This window comes from Trichosurus vulpecula, chromosome 1 (assembly GCF_011100635.1).
Source record: "Trichosurus vulpecula isolate mTriVul1 chromosome 1, mTriVul1.pri, whole genome shotgun sequence".
NCBI classification, from domain to species: Eukaryota; Metazoa; Chordata; class Mammalia; order Diprotodontia; family Phalangeridae; genus Trichosurus; species Trichosurus vulpecula.
Window position 1 is genome coordinate 362,827,697 of NC_050573.1, and position 22,056 is coordinate 362,849,752.

Here is a 22,056-nt window from a genome sequence, read left to right on the forward strand (position 1 = left end):
ATCCAGAGATCTTTGATTTCATCTGTTTGCATGCTCCCTTCACCAATGAAGATCACAAACCTTCATGAACTTAGTAGAGTTTTTGACAATTGCTGTGGCCAAAAATTTCACCACGCTATGGCCAGTCTGGTGATGAGTCTCTATGAACTTAGCTAGGCCAGAACTCAAATAAAACGCACGTAGTCCATCACTGGGTCTATATTCAATGTCATTCCACTGTGCCAGGACCTCAGAGAGCTTGAGCTTGACTGGTATTACCTTGGAGAACGGAGCATTGCTTCCATTTCACAGAGACATTAGAGGGGGATTTCAGCGGAGCCTCCCCCTCACCACATCACTGCAGCTGATGTGTTGTTACAATAGATAACACAGTGGCTGGGGAATACCACTGGAGAGTAAAAAGGCAGAAAAAGCTATGAGGCATAGAATTGTAGATTCAAAACTAGAAGAGACCTGAGACACTCTCGAGTCCAACTTTCTCATTTTACAGATGAAGAAAGTGAGACCAAAGAGGTTAAGTGACATGCCCAGGATTAGACATTAAGTGGTGGACGTGAGATTTGAACCCAAGATTTCCTGAGTCTAAATTCATTGCCCTATTTATTACACCAGGAGAAATCTTCTACCTCCTACTTTAATAGCAGAAGGTTATTAGTCTGTCTTGTGGGTACCCTATTCAATTAAATTTAACTTTATTAAGCACCTATTATGTGCAAAGTATTGTGCATGTTAAGTATGGGGGATATAAAGGCAAAAAATGAAGAACAATGCCTCTCCTTGAGAACTCTCCTCCTGGGAGAGAGAAACGAGAAAAGAGACAAGTAAATGCAGGATAATTGGAAGAGGGAAAGAGCAGTAACCCTTAGGGTTGTTGTGAAAGGCTTCCTGAAGGAGTGGCTGAGGCTTGAAAGAATCTGGGAATTCTGGGATCCAGAGGGGAGGAGGGAAAGCTTCCTAAGCTTGGGGCAGCAGTGCAGAGGCATAGAGCCAGGAGAGGGAAGGATGAGCTCATCGAACCACTAAGTTAGGCCATTTTGGCTTCAGTGTCAGTGAATGTGGAGTGAGTCTGAGGAGGTAGGTCAGATTCACAGTGTGAAGGACTTCTAAGTTCCAAGCTCAGAAGCTTGTGTTTTATCCTAGGGGGAATGGAGAGCTGCTGAAGTTTCTTGAACAGGGGAATGCCATGGTCAGACTTGTGTTTTTGGATCTTTATTTTGGCAGCTGTGTGGAAGCATGGATTGGAGAGGGGAGAGACTAGAAGTAGGAAGACCAGTTAGTAAGTTGTAGTAGTCCAAGTGAGAGGTGATGAGTCTGTGTGAGTGAGGCAAAGAGAAGGGATTGGATAGATGTTATGGAGATGCAACTGATTGGATATAGGGAGAAAAGAGTTGAGGAGGAATCCAGGGTTGCAAAACTAGCACAACTGGAAGGATGATGGTACCTCCAGCAGAAAAAAAATGTTTGGAGAAGATATTCCCAGCACATTTTTTTCTTTAGTACAAATTATCTGATGTGCTCCAAGCTGTGAGTTCTATTAGAACTCTTTTCTACATTTGTTAAATGTTTAGTTTCTTTCCATTGTGAATTCTGTGATGGAAATCAAGGGATAAACTACCTTTGAAGGTCTTCCCACATTCATTATTCTCAGAAGAATTCTCTCTAATATTAATTGTCGGATGTTGAGTAAGAATTAAATTCTGGGGGAAGGCCTTCCCGCATTCATTATGTCATTACACTATTTTATCACAGGGTGTATTTCTTTGGTTAGAAAAAGATTTATCAAAGGAATCCTTTAATTAGCACCTCTCCAGGGCATTAAATTACAAAAAACGATCTATCTGCAGATTCTCAGCAACGTATCCCATCTTTTTTTTTCTTTAATGGGAAAACCTCAGCATTTATTAACTAGGCATCTGCATTTTAGTGATATAAAGCCCATACTTGTCACAGTACCCTTAATATCAGTACTTGTACAGGATTCAGTAACATGGCAAGTTTCAGTCCTTAAATATTCAATAAATCAGCACATGTAGACATCTGCAGAAATCATTTCAAAAGGAACAGGTTTATATGGGAAACACCAGAAAAAACAATGGCTGTACAGTTATAGCCCAAAACAAAGAGAAAATATCCTGCTACTTTTTCTCTAGTGGATCCCAGAAGCAAGGACATCCAAGAGTAACTAGGGTATCTCCCTTGAGGGTCTCCCAAAATGCAAAGGGCTAAATTTTATCCCATTTGAGCCCTCCCGTGTAGCATAACTCTAAATTCACTGTTCCAGAGCAAGGCCAATTCACCTTCAGGGATCTAGGGACACTCCTGAACAGTAAGACTGTCTTTCTCTACTACCATTGGCTCCAGCCCTACAGCAGCATGTTCTTTGTTCTTTCTGCTTGTTAGTTGCCAGTGATTAGTGTCCCAGTTGCATTTAGCTTTTTATGGAAGTATTTACTGCAAGAACAGAAATTACAAACATTTTCCCCCAGCACCTGAGGTCACACTCTCCCTTATACCACCACTTTCATCCATGGAGAGTGGGCTTATACTTCACATAATTTCTGCAGGTCATAGCCAAAGATAGAAGATTTCAGAATGTCTTCTACTGCTATCCTGGGTCAGATAGGTCTCTCTGGTCTTCAGTTTTCATAGTCTAGCTTCCTGTATATGTTGGCATGGACTCCAGCTCCCTGCCTTCTGGTGACCTACTCTTTTGTCCTTTCAGTGCTTCCAAGGTTAAAGCTATCTTCAGTCTCCTTTACCTAAAAGTAGGAAAGAATGGACACAGTAGAGACAGAAGCCCCTGTGGGCCTAGCTTCATGCTGGCTCTGGGTGGAAGAGGATCTGAGGCCCTTCCGCCACCTGTAGGTTCATAGCATTTGAGTGAACCCATCCAGGAAGGACCAAGCCATACCATCTCTGCTAAGATTGAATCAGTGGCCCTCATATTGTCCATTTGTCCCAGATGGATAGACAGTGATGCTAATCAGCTCCACGTGGACTTCTCACCACCCTTGACCACATGTGCCCATAACCCCTGTCTGCCTTCTATATGTGCTGTTTCAAAGACAACTGGGCAAGATCAGGGAAAATCTATCATTATAAAGGAGATGTTCTGTTGGTGGTGAACTGGTAACAGCATCTTCATACATGAAGGAAAGCATTATGATTGTAACACTCGTATTAACTCCTGCCATCTGAAAGATAACTTGACCCTGTGAATAAGAGGAAAACTGTGGTTTAAAATCCTCCTTCATAGCAATAGAGCTACCTTCACTATGAATGTTTTGCAAAAAATAACTCAGTAACTTAGAAGGAGGAGGATAGGCTGACAACCGCAGGAAGTAATAGGGGCAGCCAGGAGAGACACCACCTACAGCAATCATAGCAGCTGTAAAAGCTCAGGCTTGTTTAATGTGGTTGCAACCAGTGTTACATGCTCAGAAGGCCCTTAGGACATCATTATATTTCAGCACATACACTAATGGATGCTCGTGACTGTCCTGAGTCATCTAGAAGAAGTTACATGTTTAGTGTACTGCTTAAGATAGCATGGAGGTGTATGGGAAGACAGGAGAGAAGCAAAAAAAGACGAAGAAGAAGACCAGATCCCACAGACTGCTATTCTCCAAACTCTCACAGGTGAAATCTTTAGTGAGATACCTAGTATCTAAGTGAAGCATACTTCTCTCAGTGACCTGGGGGCACTGTTAATGTGGGTGCTGCTACTCTGGCAAGGATTGTAGCTTTCTCATCCTGTCCATGTCCTCCTGTAAATCCTCTGAGAAGAGTTCTTAACTTTCTTGTTGTCCCCTTTGGCAGGCTGGGGAAGCCTACGAACCTCTTTTCAGAGCAGTGTTTTGTTCTCAACACTTCTCAACCATATAGTGTTGTGGCACTTTCATGGTATGTTATGGTGGCACCATCTCAAAGAATTCAGAGTCAGACCACCTCTAATCCAAGTATAGGCATTCATTGAGGATTGATGTCAATCAGAAGCAGGCTAGGTTCTAAGAGGAACTAGCAACTTCATTGAAAGCAAGACAGGTTTTTAAAGGGTAAAGATGCAATTACATAGCAGAAATTATGAATATTAAAAAGGCAGGAGGAATTTGTTAAGGGATTGGGTAATGGGAGGGGGTTTGTTAAGGGATTAGGTAATGGGGAGGGGACCCAGCCTCAGTGGAACTGCGCGTGGGATTACCCACAATTCAAATAGGAAAAACTCATTGGGGAGGTATGTATGTATGATAATGATATTATAATATGCCTCTCTACATCATAAGTTCACCTAAAGGACAGCTTTTGCTATTTCTGCACAGGTATCTACTTAGGGATAGTCCCTTCTGTTGTTGGGGTCTACATCCTGCTCAGGCATCTGCTGCTTTCTGATTAGCTGACTGTCTGAGATTAGATGGATGTGGTTATGATTGATTACATGGACACATCTGCTGTTTCTGTGGGAAGTATGAGGAAATGGTCTGAGGGCAGTGTAGCTAGAGGCAGTGGCTGGGATCCCATCACATGGACATACCTGCTGTTCTGTGAATGAGCAGTGAGGCATATATGAGAAAGTTGGGATATTGAGTTGGGGCAAGGGGGAGCAGGGCGGAGACAATGCCTAGGTAGTGGAAGTGGCTGTATTGTGTCTGGGGACCTGCGGTGTGGTTAAATCAGGTTAAATCACTGCTGCTCAGTGAGGCCCATCAGGAAGTTAGAGTATTGGGGGTAGGAGCAGCTTTATTAAGATTCTGTCAGTGTCATAGCAAGAATAGACTTAGTTATAGGGACTAGTCTTGTGGTTTATTGGTATAGAGAAACTCCCCCAGCAATGCTAGTCAGAACCGTCTCTACAGCTTCTAATCTTAGACAGTTGCCTACACCGTTGAGAAGTTAAGTGACTTGCCCAGAGTCATATACCCAGGTCTTTCTCGCTTCAAGGTCAGCCCTCACTCAATCCACTATACCATAATTGTTTCTATACTGAAAGAATATTGGAACGAAAAACATGGGTCTTTGTTTGAGGGGGTAGCTTGAAGTCTTTAAAAGCGTGGCAGTTCCCCAAATGCATTTTCACTTTTCCGTTTGAGGCCCATTTTATTGATGAATTATTACCCATCATGTCTGTCCAAAATAAAGGAACTGATAGATGAGTTCTCTGGGCCAAGTGTGCAGTTGCACGTGTGTTGGACAACAGAAGCTCTCCATCCACTTGATCCCAGTTTCTTTAATATCGGTAGCCTTTTCTCCATTCATCCCACCACTGCCTTGGATCAAGCAAGTCCTCATCATCTTTTGCCCGGACTAGTGCAGTAGCTTCTTTATTTGTCTCCTTGGCTTCCGAGCCATCCCCACCCCAGTCCATCCTCCACAAAACTGCCAAATTATTTTTCCTTTTTATTTTTATTTTATTTTTTTAAATTAATTTTAATTTAATTTAATTTTTGTTTTTCCTTTTTAAAAAAATTAATTTTTATTCTAGACCTGAGCACCAAATATAATAGACATTGTTCCATACAGTGAAACTGCTAATCTCTTACATATAGCTTTTCCTTTTAAGGATGTAATAAATTTGACATAACAGCTTTCAAAGCTGTCATGCTTGTCTGTGTTTCCTTCTGGTCTTCCTTCTGTTTTCTTATGAACATATTTAATAGTTCGGTCTTTTCTTTCTTCTCTCTTTTTATTTCTAAATTGCTATTCCTAAAGCATATATTTGACCATGTCACCCCCTTACTCAAGAAGCTTCAGGAGGTCCTTATTCCTTCTAGGATAAAACTCCTCTGACGGACATTTAAAGCTCTTTATAATTTGGCTCTAACCTAATTTAACGTTCCGTTCTTTCTCACCTATCCTGTATTTCAGACAAGCTGGCTTACTTGCTTTTCCCTATAAATGACATTTCATTGTTCAGCCCCACTACCCCTTGGGAGCTCTGGCTACCTTCAAAGTATAGCTCAGGTGCTGCCACCTAGGGGTGACCTTTCCACTCGGAAAAAATTCAGTTCAAATCGATGCAGTTTATTGAGTGCCTAGCACTGAATAGATATTCAGTAAAGGATTGTTCAATTGAACTGCATTGAGTCAAACTGAATTTTTTCTGAGTAGATAGATATGCACCAAACCCACTCCTAAGGAATAAAAATACAAGGCTAGCTACCCATGTTTATTCGTTTTGTTTTTGGTCTTGAAGAGGTTTAAAATACCTTTGTTTTTTTCTAATAATATTTTGTTTTTTCCCAATTGCATGTAAAAACAATTTTTAAAAAAAATTTTGAGTTCCAAATTCTCTACCTCCCATTCTCCCCTGACCCTCCCTGAGACAGTAAGTAGTTTGATATAGGTTATGCATATGCAGTCATGTAAAACTTATGTCTATAGTAGTCGTTACACATGTTAATTTGGAAAAGCATGTACACGACTCTAGGGAAGATCAGTGAAAAGATGTTTTGTGCCTGTTTGCTACAAGGGAATTTCCCTGGACATCTCCTTTATGGGATGGGAGCTAAACAAATCCTTCTCTGAAAGCTTCTTGTAAATCCTAATTAGACATGCAATATTATTCCTGTCTCCTCTACTCATATTTAAAATACTCTGCAAGAGCTGTGTCCCTGAGAGAGGCTTCTTGTCCTTTCTTTCGTACATGATTTGCTTACTTTTTTTTCCTTTTAGATATGGACATGGTTATGAAATTTTTTGTGTTGCCTGTAACAATTCAAATACCGTGATTGCCTCAGCATGTAAGGTACGAGATTTTTCCCTTCCTATTTAGTACACTATTTGAGATCACACTTGATTTTGGATGTCATTGGTCCTGGGCAGAACTTATAAGAGTTACTTATTTTTAAACACTCAGCTTTTGAATCATGAATTCATGTGATTGATGTTGTTGCTGCTGACCCCTGTTGCTCATTGTACCTTTGCCCTCCCTCCTCCCAAGCACCTTGCTGTGCTGGTGCTACCATGAGAGAAAAAATGGCTCTTGCCGTGCCCCCTGAAAAGTTGGTGTTTCTGAAAACCCTTATACCTCACCACACCTTTTCCTCCCTTTTCTGAACCTCTCTTACCCCACCCCAGCGCCAGCTGCCACGACCCCCGAGCTGTCTTGTCCCAGCTTCCTTCTACTCCTGCCCGGTCCTAGAGCCCTTTTGGGAGCTGGGCTAGTGGGAAAGGGGATCAAGTAGGAATTCCCACTATGGGGGTTGGGATTTGTAGTTGGGACTGTCAGGCTTCCCAAGTTGGAACTTGGAACTCAATGTCCTTTAGAAATCTTGTTATGCATTACTGTTACAGATGTGGTTTTGCATAACTACACATGTATAATTCAAACTGCTTGCCTTCTAAATGGGGGGGGGTTTGAAGAGGGAGGAAAGGAGAGAATTTGTAACTCAAAGTTTTAAAAATGAATGTTAATTGTTTTTTCATGTAATTGGGTGAAATTTTTAAAAAATATAAAACACACAAAAAGAAATCTTGATATAAATGGTGATTAGATCATTTGTACCATTAAGCTATGTTATATGTTAAATAGGCGTTTGTGGACTAGCGTGAAAACTTAACTACCCAATATGCTCTTTCCCTAACCCCCCATACTCCCTGGGGGGGAAAAGTGTTTTGTGTTCCCAGTGATTGACTTCAAATGAATTTCTGAGATGCTTCCCATTTATAACTTGTTGAATATCTTTTAGGGATTGATGGTGGGGAGAGAAGGGTGTGACCTGAAGTGCATCTAATAGTGTGGTTGTGTCTCTGAATGAATGAAACAGGGACTGTGCAGCCGGGTTGAGCATCTGAACCAGTTGTAGCCCTCTCTTCAGATGTGTACATTTGCTATTTTGCCTTCACTTGCTTCCTAGCTATGGTAGTTTTTCCTGTTCTTTTCACTGCTGTCCTGCAGGCAACCAAGAAGGAGCATGCCGCTATCATTCTCTGGAGCACAGCCTCCTGGAAGCAGCTGCAGAGCTTACTTTTCCACAACCTGACTGTGACCCAAATGGCCTTCTCTCCGGATGATAAATTCCTGCTTGCTGTTTCCAGAGATAGAAACTGGTCACTGTGGAAAAGACAGGAGGAAAACTCAAAACAGCCAGGTAAAAGACAATGGAAAACCATCCCTCTGACTGTGTCTTTCATCTGTTTCCACCATTGATTGGAAAAGGGAAAATTTAGAAAATCTTGAAGTGACTGAGTTGGGAGCACCACAATTCCATGATGATGGGTTCATCACCAGCCTTCCAGCTAAAGGAAGGGAGTGAAGCTGGTAATGGTGACAGGTAGCTCAAGGCAGGGTGTGAAGAGATGTGTGAGTTACAGCTTTTGTGCTTGGGGCATTTTATAGACACTAAAGACATTTTTTAAAAATTTTGCTGCAAAATGTGATAAATGATATACATTCTGATCCATAGATCTTATGTGGTAGAAATATTGAGGCAGAAATACAACTAAGAATATTTAAATTTTTTAAAAAACATATTAGTACTTTCAATAATTTGAAAAACTCTTTTGCCAAACTTATGGTAACTACACCTACACATCAAGAGGCAATAAAGAACTAGAAATTATGTTGCTTTTCATCATTCCAGATATCTAACCTATAAGCTCTGAGATTTCTTCCTAGCTATGGAGAGGCATAGAGGAAGCTGCTTGCTCAGTGGACAGCATGCTAAGCCTGAATTCAGAAAGACCTGAGTTCATGTTGACCTCAGATACTTACTGTGTGACCCTGGGCAAGTCACTTAACTTCTGTTTGCCTCAGTTTCCTCAACTGTATAATGGCACTTACCTTGTAAGGTTGTTGTGAGAATCAAATGAGATATTTATAAAAAGCAATTGACACAGTGGTTGGCATATGATAGGTGTTCTATAAATGCTTATTCCCTCCTTCCCTCTCCCATATCAGGAATGTGCCCTAAGACTGGGTGAGTCCCTTACCTTTTTTTTTGTCCTAGTTTCACAGTTATTCAAATGAGGGTGGTACCAAAGTACACCTGTCCAGGTACCTAGGGGTTCTAAAGGACTTAGACATTTGTTTCCTTTGATATTTACAAGTGAGATTAAGATGGGGCTTTGTTAGGAGACAGGGACTTGTTAGGTCACAGTTTATGCAGGTACCATAATTTGGTGTTTGGGATGTTTTTTGGCTTCAGTCTGCATTATATCTGTTCGATGATGATGGATTCATTCACCAGGTGTGGTCAGCTGAGAGGCTCCTGGGCCCTTCCCCATCCCCTCTGGCTTCCAGGCTGTCTTCTGCCCGCAGCCTCAGCTGGGCCTGGGAAAGTATTCTTTCTATTTGAAGAGGTTGCTTTCTTTTGAATGCCTTTTAACCCTGGGCTGAAACGAAGAAAACAAGATTCCTGATACCTGCTCTTTCAGTTTTCCTTTCTTGAGAATGACTCAGTGTATTTATTTACCAGTAATTCTGGAGTATTTTTGTCTGGCTCAGTCCTGTTATGTGCAGTTTTCCCTGAGTCTGGTAGAGATTATGGGGTGTACACATTTTAATCCATTTAGTCTCTGGCCTTTAAGCACTTGGTTTCTCAGGAGACTATTTCACTTCCATCTTTCAAAACTCTCCTTGTAAAATGTATGCAGCAGGCACAAATAGACTGAGTTTGATATTTGGGCTAAATAATTCTTGTCTGAAGAGCAAGAATTATTTCCACTGGAAAGAAAAAGAAAATTAGCTTATATTATTGTGCCTCCAATCATGGTGTCCCTGCCTCCAAATTAAACTAACTAGCTGTCACAGATATACCCTGTTGCTCCCAAGAGTACTTGGTTAGCACAAATCCATCCCCATTACTGGAAAAAGAACAAAAAGTGTGTGTCCTACTGATGGCAGGTCAGTAGCTCTATTTACATAATACAAAAAAGTTTAACAATGTAGTTTCACAAAAACATGTACTATACAAAAAAAATCTTTAAAATATGGCCTTATAAAATATGAAAAAGCAAATAGCTATCTTTCATTCAGTAGATGATTTTTCACCTATGGATATGTGTTTTTTTTTTCAGAACCAGCTTTTAGTCTCTGTGCGTTCACAGACAAAAACACAGCTGTGCATAGTAGAATCATTTGGTCTTGTGATTGGAGCCCTGATAGCAGATATTTCTTCACAGGGAGTCGTGACAAAAAGGTGATTTTTAAAAAAAAAATATGTTAAATCTTTTCAGACTTTTCTCTAAAGAGCTTGAGCTGCTGTCATGAAAAGTGATAAACTAAGGGATAGAAAGTACCAGAAGAGGCGGCTGAGGAAGCGAAAGGGGGAAGCAGGAAGAGGAAGAGGGAGACATTATTTCTAGTTGAAAATGATGACAACATCATAAAACTTTGAAGATAGAAAGGACCTCAGCAGATACATAGTCTGCAGTAAACACTTAGCTGCTAGTTGAGCGCCTGACCAACAGAATCCCCAGTGTAATGTCCCTGACCAGTGGGTATCCAGCCTTTGCTCCAGAGATTTCTAGGGAGGAGAAAACTCACCTCTCTTGTCAGGCCATTCTGCTTTTGGACAGGTCTGATTGGTAGGGAGGAAGCCTAAATTGACTTCTTTTTTAACTTCCACTAAATGCTCATTTCTGCCCTTTGAGACCAGACAGAACTTCAAGTCCCTCTTGTCATGAGAGCCCTTATCGTTGGCTCTCATGAGTCTTCTCTTCTGCAGGGTAAACATGCCCAGCTCCTTTTGCCAAGCCTTCTCTGACATGAACTCAGGCCCTTCACCATCCTGGTTACCCTGCAGCCTTCCAGTGTCTTTAAACTTCGATGCCCCAAGCAGAACCAGGTGCCAGGTGTGATCGGACTGTGGTAGAATGTAGAGGGACTTTGAGGAGAAAATGAGATAATTGTTTAGTGCTTAGCTCAGTGCTTAAGCATGATGTAAGTGTTCACTGTTATTCTTGACAGCAGCACCTTCTCAACACTAACCAAGATGTCATTAGCTTTTGGGGGTCTGTCGTATCATCCTGCCCAGTCATACTGAGCTTAGAGTCACTGAAACCTCTAGATCTTTTTCAGAGAACCTGTTGTCTAACTCTGTTCCCCTTCCCCCATCGTGTGCATGGGAGTTGATTTTTTAATGCCAGTTATAAAACTTTACATTTATCTTTCTTGAATTTCGTCCTTTGATTCATCCTAGTGTTCCAGTCTGTCAGAATCTTTTTGGGTTCGACTGTCACCCAGGGTGGCAGCCATCCTTTTCAAGTTGCATGAGCAATCAGTCCGTCATTAAAAAATCACAGAGATAAAAAGTGAAATAATCTCTGCCCTCGAGTAGCTGACATTCTACTATAGAAAATCAGCGCAAACATATAAAAGGATAGAGAGTGGACCGGTGATTTCATTGTTACAGAGAAATGCCAGGTGAGGAAACTCCCTCTCTCAATGCAGGTCAGTGCCTTCTTTGCAAATTAAATAGTGAAATAAAGAAAACTGCCCAGAGCACTGAGAGGTTAAGGGACGTACATTACATAGCCTGTTACATAGCCTAAGTGTGTTGGGGCACGTCTGAAACCCAGGTCTTCCTGATTTCAAGGCCAGCTCTTGACTCTGCACAACATTGCCCCCATATACATGGAAAGGATCCACACAAGTTGGGGGAAGGGTGGAAGGATTGGGAAGGGCTTTACATAGAGAGAAGGTGACAAATGAGTCTGGAAGAAAATGTAAAATTCTAAGACATAGAGGACCATAACCTGTCCAGGCCTCATCTTCCTTATCTGTACACTAGAGGTTGGACTAAAATGACCTCCAGCTCTAAATTAACAACTGCCTGAAAACCCAGAAGAAATCACTCTTGGGCGTTGATTTAGATTCCCATCACCAAAAGAAATGGACATTCAGGAAAGGTTACTCTCTGATAATTTTTTCCTGAAAAGGAAGATAAAGATAGCCTGCCATTATATCTGAGAATAAAGGCTGGACTATAATCAGATAGCTTGCTTCCATTATCTCTGTGTTATCTAACCAGTGCCCCAGGGATCTTTGCTTGGTTGATGCTATTTAACATGTTTATCAATGACTCAGATAAAGGCCTAGATAGCATTAACATGTTTATCAGTAACTCAGATAAAGCCTTGGAGACACGCTCCTCCGATCTCTCCATTTGGGAATCCCAGCCCAATTCCCCTTTACTTTCTCCTTTACCTGCTACTTAAGTGGAATCAGGATTAGATAATGGGTCCTTGTACATTTCCAAGAAAGCAGGTATACAAACCTTTCCTTGTTTAGATCATCATGTCTTAGAAAATCTCACCAGATCAAAAGACTTTTCCAGAGCTTAGAACAGTGAGGCCCACTCATTTTTAGTAGCACCTGGCAATGTCCCTACATTTTTATAAAGTAAACTGAGTGAGAAGTAGGGTTTTATCTCCTTCAGTTTTCTATTGTGTAACTCAGGGCTGTCCAAGATGCATGCGGCCAGGCCTGCAGTGAGATTTATGTGACCCACCTACAAGCATAGAAATTTACATAAATGCTTTAGTAAACGAAGCTGAGCTCTCACTAAAATGGCAAATCAAAATATATTGTCTATTGTTTCAATAAAAACCTAAGATTGGACAGCCCTGGTGTAACTTAATCATGTTGAGTATAATACTGTAAATTTTCAGAACATTAGAATGCCACAGTATATGCAAATTCAAGTGTGAAAAAAGGTCAGGCATGAACTGAAAAAACATCATTTGTGTCCCTGTACATTCTGTTCCTCAGAGCACCTGAGAAGGGGCTTATTTATGGAATATATCTTCCAGAAGAAACCTGCAGGGAGCATCCCAGGGAAGAAGAAAGACATTTTCCCTGTGGATTTGTCTGTGACCTCAGATTTCAAGAACATTGTTCCACCATACACAGCTTTGTAATTTGTTCATCTTTGTGTCTGGCTTAGGTTGTAGTCTGGGGTGAGTGTGACTCCGCTGGTGCTACAGAAGAAAGCCGAATCTGTACCATCGGGCCCTGCTCTTCAGTCCTGGATGCAGGCGATGCAGTCACTGCCATCAGCGTCAGCCCTGTGCTTACCCTTGCCAGAAGGTATGGCTGCCTTCTTAGATTTTACTTTGAAGAGGAGAACATTTTAATTCTCACTTGTTCATTGTAAGGCCAAACTGAACTGGGCAGCAGTGTTGCTTGCCTTCCTAGTATTTGTTCCTCTTCTAACTCCCTTTGTGAGGATTCCTGGCCTTTCAGAGTTGTCCCCCAGCTAATTTAAATTAATCAAACTAGATAAACAAGAGACATCCAGGTATTGCTATAGTGCACTGAGCACCAGCCTGGAGTCAGGAAGACTCCTCTTCCTGAGTCCAAATGTGGCCTCAAAAACTTACTAGCTTTGTGACCCTGGGCAAGTCACTTAACTCTGCTTGCCTCCGTTTCCTGTCTGTGAAATGAGCTGGAGAAGGAAATGGCAAATCATTCTAATACCTCTGTCAAGAAAACTGCAAATGGCATCGTGAAGAGTTGGACATGACTGAAATAACAGCAAAGATAAATAAGGGACCAAGATGTAGATTTGTAGTCTCTCTGTGTGACAAAGTGTTTTTAACAGAAAATCCAGTATTGTGGCAAACTTTAGATTGACTCATTAAAGGCTTTCCCAGCAGAGACTAAGAATCAAATATAGGCATGTTTTCTTTTGGTTCCTTTAGATCCTGATAAGAAAATGCTTGTAAATTGGTTGTACAATCCTGCCGTTGTTGAGCTTTAATGCTCAATTAACACTTCAAGTTTAGGAAGTGACGTTGGTGATAATAGAAGTAATTTTAATACCTGTTGCTATGTCTTTTTTTTTTCAGATATATTGTTGCATTAGGATTAGAGTGTGGAAAGATCTGTTTGTATACATGGGAGAAGACTCTCCAGCAACCAGCATTCTCAGATTGGACCAAGTGCATGGAAACAAATCATAGGTATTTCTATGTCCCATTGCCCGCAGACAATATTTGTTTTATTTGAGTTGAACAAAATTTAGTGTTTTTTGTGCAGTAAACAATATCCAGCTTTTACATGGGGACACATGCAGAGACCCAGGTGCGGAAAAATGATTGAAACTCTTCTTTCTTCAAGAACATAATAATATATTCCATTCCCAAAATGCTTTCTTTCTCCCATCATCCAGACCATTGAAAGCAGTCTGATAGAAGTAAGGTCTGTCCTAGACACCTACAGTCTAGGAGAGACAGACAGAAAGAGGGAGAAGGGGAGATATTAGAGACTTGTTGTGTGGCACAAAAGATGGGGTAGGTGATTAGGTAGGAGAATTCACTTTTTCACTGCTACTCTTATTACTTTCTGTTTTTACCTCCTTGGAGTATAGGTCTAGCAGTAGGATCGTTGGATTAAAAGGTGTTGTGGACATTTTAGGCAAAAATATTTTTTAGCATAAATTAAGTGGCACATATGGAGGTGAAATCTGAATTTATTTTGCAGTTATAGTTTCCCAAGATACGTTTTTATGTCATGACTTTTCTATCTTTATTACAGCCAAAGCCATACACTCACTGTCAAAAAACTGTGCTGGAGGAGTTATACTGGAAGAGCTGGACATGATGACCCAGACAGCAGTGAGTGGCTACAGCTGGCAAGTTGTGGAGAGGATAATTGTGTCAAAATATTCAATGTTAACAGATATGCACTTTAGCTAAACTAGAAAATTTACATTAAAAAATGTAAAAACCTCAGTCACCTGCTTGAGTTTCACATTTTCAAAATTTTTTATTATTTTTAAAAGATAATTATGTTTTTGTAATATCTAAAAATAGCTTTGATAATAGTCAGTATTGTCAAAATATTTATTTGTAAATAAATAAATTTCCTTTACCTTCATAATTTAATTTGAATTTCATTTTTATAATTATGCTTAACACTTTATTTAGGGGCCAATTATCCTAGTGCCTTCACCATATGATTTCTTCCCATCTACTTTGGCATAGTGGATATGATGGGGTTATGGGATTTGAGCTGGACTCACAAAAGGAAAAGACCATGTCTTTGAACGCAACCTAGGCCCTGAACTTTTCCTTACATTTCAGCAGCCTGGCATTCGCCTGAGGCATCTGGCCCATCCCAGTCTACCTGGATACTCAATAATCTTTTTAACTGTCTTTTCACTGTGGGTCTCTGACCACTTAACTCTTCTCATCTGCACCTGGACCACCCCAGGCTATTTACCACTCCTTTTCCAGTTCAGATCTTCTCACTACCTTTTCTTGTACATAAGTAGCAAACTTACCCCCATTAAATTGCACGGATTCTTAGAATCTGGCAGGCTTCTATTGGAGACACAGTAGCAGATTTACTAGGAATCTTGCCTGCCTAACCTGTGTTGTAATAAAACCTCATTTCTCTGGCTGAAAGAAAGCTTGAGTTGATGAATTCTTTTGAGGCAGATCCCTTGCATTTCAGGGGTCCCAGCCCCCCAAACTGCAACAGATAGAGCACTGGGCCTGGAGGCAAGAAGACCTGAGTTCAACTCCATCCTCAAACATTGACTGTTTTTTTGCCCCTGGGAAAGTCACTTGACATCTGTCTGCCACAATTTCCTCAACTATAAAATGGGAACTATAATAGTACTCACCTCCTGAGGCTCTTGTGTGGATCAATGGAGACTAAAGTGCTTAATAAAACACTTTTCCCATTCCCTTTCCCTTTTCTTTATATTGCATGTACCTAGAGCTTTACATATCTCCCCCATTAGGATTTGAGTTCCTGGAGCATAGGTACTGTTTTTAACCTAAGTGCTTTTTGAATGTTCAGTTCTTGGAGCTCTGGAGAGTAAGTTTAATCTTCCCACATGACTTTAGGTGTTTAAATATAGCTGTCAAGTTGATTCTTAGATTTTTTTCTTCATGCTAAATGTTCTCCATTTTTTCAGTCATTCCTCATATAATATGGTCTTGGATGCCTTAAGCATGTTAATCTTAGGATTTTCTTTTTTTTTTTTTAATTAATTTCATTTTAGCCTCTAGGGCCAGGACACAAATACAGAATAGAGTAAAGAAAAACATAACATAAACTTAAATATTGAAACTTAAAATATAAAGAAAGAACAAAAAAGCATATTGTGTACGTAGCAGAACATGAGAGGATTCAAAATATATAACAATAAATTTTCATTTCAAGAAAGCCTGTATGACAAATAATACACCTTGTGTTGAGAATTGTCCATCTTTGCTTCCTTGTGAGTTTTCTTTTGTTCTCTGCTGTGCACTTTTTTCCTTTGTTCTTTTTCCCCTCTCTCCATCCTCCCAGAAGGCTACAACATAGTGTAGATACGTTTCTCGATAGCTATAGATATATACATACACATATACATATATACATACATATAAAGACATTTACTTTCCCAAGCATACTCTACTCCTGATTTTATATTTGTGCATATCTTGTTTCCTATTCCTCCTGCTTCCTCTACTTCACTTCTACGCACTACCTTGCCCTCCTATTACTTGCCTTCCCCTAAGTATCCCTCCCGTTCCCATAAATCTAAACACCCTTCTGTACTCCCTTTTACCTATTCCCTCATTCTCCCCTCTAAAGATCCCTCTCTTGTCCTCTCCCCCATCTTTATTCCCCTACCATTTTATTTCTTTTAAATTTAGAATACTTTTATACTCTACTAAATATATGTGTATTGTTCCCTCTTAAATCCATTCCTGATGAAAGTAGGTTACCAGAACTACCAGCCATCCTCCCTCATCTAATCCCTCTGTATCCTTTCTTCCTCTTGTACCTCATTTGTATAAAATAGTTACTCTTTTTAGCTGTTTCTAAATGGTTTTACTTTTAAAATTGATACTGTAGTCAGGTTTACCCCAATCTTTCTTATGAGCTTGCCAGTTATTAATAAGAATCTTAGACATACATTTTATATTTTACATTATATGAAAGCTAAACAGTCAGTCCTTAGGGATCCCTTATAATCAGTCTTTGGTATATATCTTACGTTTCTCTTGGTTCTTGTGTATGTCAAATCTTCTATTAAGTTCAGGATTTTTTTTAACAAGGTCTTGAAAGTCTGAGAGTTTATCAAATGTCCATTTTTTTTTATTCAAAATAATACTTACATTTGCAGGGTATGATATTTTCTGCTAGAGCCCCAGGTCTTTTACTCTTTGATATATTGTGTTCTAAGACCTGTGGTCCTTTAATGTCTCTGCTGCTAGGTCTTGTGTAATTCTAATTGTGGCACCATCATATTTAAATTGTTTTAATCTTGATGCTTTTAATATTTTATCCTTGAGCTGGGGGTTTTGGAATTTGACTATGATATTCCTATGAGTTTTCCCCATAGGATCTCTTTTAAATGGCTTTCAGTGGATTTTTTGTATTACTACTTCCCTGCCTTGTTCTAATGCTTCAGGACAATTTTCTTTAATTATTTCTTGTATTATTGTATTAAGATTCTTTTTTTGATCATAACTTTCAGTTGGTTCAATTATTTTTATATTTTCTCTTCTTGATCTGTTCTCTGAATCTGTTGTTTTTCTTATAAAATGTTTCACTTTCTCTTCTATTTTTTCATTGTTCATGTTTTGTTTAATTATTTCTTGCTCTCTTATAATTTTGCTGGCTTCACTTTGCCCAATTCAAATTTTCAAGGTGTCATTTTCCTCCTTAAGATTCTGGATCTCCTTTTCTAATTGGTTAACTTTCCTTTTACAACCCTCTTGTTTTTCTTGGATTGTCCTTATTTTTTTTTTTTTTTAGTTTTTCCTCCATGTCTGTCGTTTGATTTTTAAAGTCTTTTTTAAGATTTATAAATTCTTTTTGGGCAAGTGACCATTTAATGTTACTCTTTGGGTTTTCTTTGCTTCAGTATCCTCCTTTGAAGATGAACCTGGTCATCTCTGTTCCCGTAATAATTTTCTGTGGTTGGATTCTTTCTCCTTTGCCTGTGAATTTTTTATGTTAATACCTTGATTTTTGTGATTACCTCTAGCCCTGGGGTATGGGAAATGGTGCCTCTCGCCCCAGATCTTCAGTTTTCCCCTCTAGTCTGGAACCAAAATCAAACCTCCAACCTCCTGTAAATGCCCACAGCCAGGGGCTTTATGTCCCACTGCTTCTGCACTCACCGAGTGTGCGCTGGTTCCTTCTCACCCCCACAGCTCTTCACAGCACAGCTGGGTCTGGCGTTCCTTGTCAGCAGAGGTTCCCCCAATCTTCCTGGGCTCAAACGCCCAACTCAAATGCCCTCGCTATCCTGGGGTGAAAAGTTCCTGTGGCTGGGGCTGAGACATCCTCTCAAACCAACAAACCTTGTCCCTTATTGTTTAAGGGCTTGCCCCTTGTTAAAACAGAACCTATCCTGGAGGTGTTTACTCTTGGAAGGGACAGAACTTCATCCTAGGATTTTTTTCATCCAATATTCTCAAATTGTTCCAGGAAGACCCTGGTTGTGCCCCTGTTCTTCTTTGTCTGCACCTATACTTTGTTCATTCTAAGGTGCTATTTTAACTCTTTTTTGGGGGAAAATCTTGAGAGCTTGGAATTTTCTGACCTACTCTGCCATCTCCCTAACCTTAGAATTTTCTCCAGTTTTTCAGTGTCCCTCCTAAAATGTGTTGTTTAGAGCTCAACATTCACAAAACATTCCCTAACTCTTAAGTTTGAAATTCTTTTAAGGGAGAGTTATCCATATAACTGAGAGAGGCTGGCATAGTAGATAGATCTCAAGGAACTCCTGAGTCCAAGTCTTGCCTTTATTACATACGAGTTTTGAGATACGGAGAAAGTTGCTTAACTTCTAGGTGTCATTGGCATCAGAAAATTAAGATTTGCATTTGTAAAGGAAGTGCCATTGGGAATTCCTTATACAGTACCAGTGAGAGGTTGTTTTTTTTTTTTTAAAGATCTATATAAAAGGATAATAAAATCATAAATGTCACTTAATGAAACCTTAGAGGTTGTCTCATTTATAGATGAGGAATTGAGGTTCTGGGAGTTTAAGTGACTTGGCCAAGATCATACAGTAAAAGTCAGAAGCAGGATTTGAATCCAGGTCCTCTGACTCTGGAGCAAGTATTCTTTGTAAAGTTGGAGTGGTTTGCCATTTCCTTCTCCAGCTCATTTTACAGATGAAGAAACTGAGGCAAACAAATTAAGTGACTTGCAGGGTTGCACAACTACTAAGTGTCTGAGGTCAGATTTGAACTCAGGAAGATAAGTCTTCCTGACTCTAGGCGCAGGGGTTGGTGCCACCTACTGTGATTTGTGGGGATGTCTACTCTAAGCATGTGAAGACTTTCCCTGGGAGAATGGACAAATGAGAACAATTTGTTCCGACGTCATGAGGTGGATGAAGCAGGCCCTGTGGAGTGCTTAGAGCTTGGTCAACACTGAAGCCTCCAAGGTCACCCACTGCACCCTGGTATCATCAGTTGTCCTGACTTGTCTTTTTTTTTTTTTGGAGGGAGGGAAGGCAGGGCATTTGGGGTTAAGTGACTTGCCCAAGGTCACACAGCTAATAAGTATGTCAAGTGTCTGAGGTCACATTTGAACTCAGGTCCTCCTGACTCTAGGGCTGATGCTCTACTCACTGCGCCACCTAGCTGCCCCAGTGTCCTGACTTGTCTTGCCACTGGAATTTGATGACCCTGGGAGAGAGTGTGGCTGACAACTTTGTGCAACTCTGCCTCACTTAAATCCAATTCACCGTAAGTCAACACATCATCCTGTGATGTCTTTGAAAACAAAGGACAAATGACAACAACTACAAAACAGAGATGGAAGCGTTATATAAATATTAGCTATTATTATTAATAAGTTTGATGAGCCCAAGACAGTTCTGAAGGACTTATGAAAAATGCTGTCCACCTCCAGAGAAAGAACTGATGGAGTCTGAATGCAAATCGAAGCATGCTTTTAAAATTTACCTTATTTTTCTTGTTTTCTTTCACAACATGACTAATATGGGAATATGTTTTTCATAACTGCACATATAAACCTATATCAAATTGCCATCCTTTTCAGTGAGAGAAGGGAGGAAAAGAGGGAAAGAATTTGGAACTCAATTTTAAAAAATGAATGTTAAAAAATTCTGTTTACATGTAATTGAGAAATAAAAATTAAATGTAAAATTTAAAAAAAAATAAGTTCAATCAGGTAACTACTGTCTTGTATTTGGAACTTTGATGTTTCAGCTTCTAAGATCTACACATACCCACAGCTATAGAGAATACCGATGAGAAGTAGAACATATTTGTGAATGCAGCGAAAATACGTCCTAGAAGATTGGACCTTTCCCAGGTTACTCTTAGATATTCTTGACAGGGTAAGTTGGAGGTCCTAGGTAGGCAGAAAAAGCAAGAGGGTTTCAGTCTCTCAGTATGTGACTTCAGTAAAGTCAAAGAAACAGGGTTAGTTGACTTCTGGGTCTCTCTCCAAGCCATGGAGGAAAATGGAAAAAACAAAACAAAACAACAAACTGATGGGGATGGGATCTGAACCCCCAAAAGGAAAAGACCAGGTCTTTGGGATCTGGACCCCAAAAAGGAAAAGCCCTTGGACTTTCCCACTTGGCCCAGGTCCCTGGCATTCTCCTGGGGCAATCAGCCCTTCCCAGTTAATTAACTGCCCTTTCCTTGTCTGACTGCCACTCCTTTAATTGCATCCAAACCCCTTCTCTATTCCCACAGTCTGCTGTATATAAGATCCATCTTGCCTCCGTTGAGGGGCTCTAATTCAGTCTGGCCTGCTTGTCAATGCAAGCATGACAAATGCTCAGATTCCCTAAAAGTCTGGTCAATATGGTGGATTTTTAGAATCATGCCCACCCTCTATCAGTGTTTTAATAAACCTTGTCTTTGGCTGAAAGAAGGCATGGATCAAATTCATTTGAGGCAGGACCTGTGTGTCGCTATTTCGGGGTCCCAGCACCCTTAAATCTCAACAAAATAACCATTCTCCCCCAAACAAGCAACGGTAGAAAAAAATCTCTTCACCATCATCTCCACTCCCTACACCCCAAAATTGCTAAAATTCTTCAGCTTACAATTTTTCAAATTGCACAGTACATAGATATTACTGGCACTCACTTTCTCTTGATAAGGACTTTTTTGGTATCCTTTGTTCTACCACATTTCTATATTCAGTCCAGCCTTGGTAACATTTGAATTTTCTCTAGATAGACAAATTGGATAGCTTCACAAAAGATCACTTTAGAACACTTAGGTATTTTCTTCAAAGATGAGCCTAACTTGCTGGAGGTAGGGAAAGAAGGAGAAAGGAGAGGGGAAAAGTCCATGATTTGTTTGTTGTCCAGTATAGAGTGAAGGGAAGTAACAGACAAAGAAACTCGGTAGATTTGAGTTACTATTACCCAAAAACCATCACCTATGAGCCAGCCTACTGATGATAAGTCTCAGTAGATGATAAGGCCCAGACTTGAAGCTCATACAGCTTGGTAGACACTGCCATAGGTTTATGGTGTGTTGGCCTAGTGCATAGGAAGCCGATATCTCACCTCCATGCCATGATGAGGCATTGTAAATAGATTTTTAGTGGAAAGAATATGGGCATTGCTGTACTTAAAAAAAAAAAAGTTATCACCTTCACTAAAGTCTCAACCCATTGTCGGAATTAACTTTTCTCATTGTCCAGGGTAATGATCATTCTTGAGCCTTACATTTTAGATCTTTTCAGCCTATTTGTTTTCTTTCCCATTCTTTTTTTTTTTTTGCCTTTCTCTTTAGCTTAAATCCCTACTATTAAGTCTAAAAGCTGACTTAATACCAGGTGGCCAGAGAAAATATTCTCACGGTCCTCCAGTGATACCACCCATTGGTTCTTTGTTCTTTTGATGGAGTACAAATCATTTACTCTGAGTTTCCTGCCATTGGCCAAGCTGCCTATGCCTACATCTTTTCCCTGTTATCCAAGTACCACCACCCCTCCCCTCCCTCTTCGTTTTGACAATGAATTTATTGTTTGTGCACATCCTAATGACTGATTGCTGTACCACCCCCACCCCAAGTGTTTCATGGATATAAAGGCAAGATCTCTATGTGAACATTATTCCCTGTGAGCAAGTTAATTTTTTTTTGAGGGAGGCCCATTAAATC

At 40.2% G+C, this 22,056-nt stretch overlaps 1 protein-coding gene across 2 annotated transcripts in view; it reads left to right on the plus strand.

The window, feature by feature from the left end:
• ELP2 (elongator acetyltransferase complex subunit 2) overlaps window positions 1-14,819 on the plus strand; it is a 59,494-nt gene extending 44,675 nt beyond the window's left edge. The window contains exons 17-22 of one of the 2 annotated variants that reach the window (XM_036741867.1): window positions 6,670-6,742; window positions 7,895-8,087; window positions 10,015-10,136; window positions 12,885-13,027; window positions 13,789-13,902; window positions 14,477-14,819. In XM_036741867.1, the coding sequence (XP_036597762.1) occupies window positions 6,670-6,742; window positions 7,895-8,087; window positions 10,015-10,136; window positions 12,885-13,027; window positions 13,789-13,902; window positions 14,477-14,633 (802 nt within the window). In that variant the 3' untranslated portion in view covers window positions 14,634-14,819. The remainder of the gene's footprint in view (window positions 1-6,669; window positions 6,743-7,894; window positions 8,088-10,014; window positions 10,137-12,884; window positions 13,028-13,788; window positions 13,903-14,476) is intronic. The other variant, XM_036741866.1, reaches the window with a different exon arrangement.
• The last annotated feature ends 7,237 nt before the right edge of the window (window positions 14,820-22,056 follow it).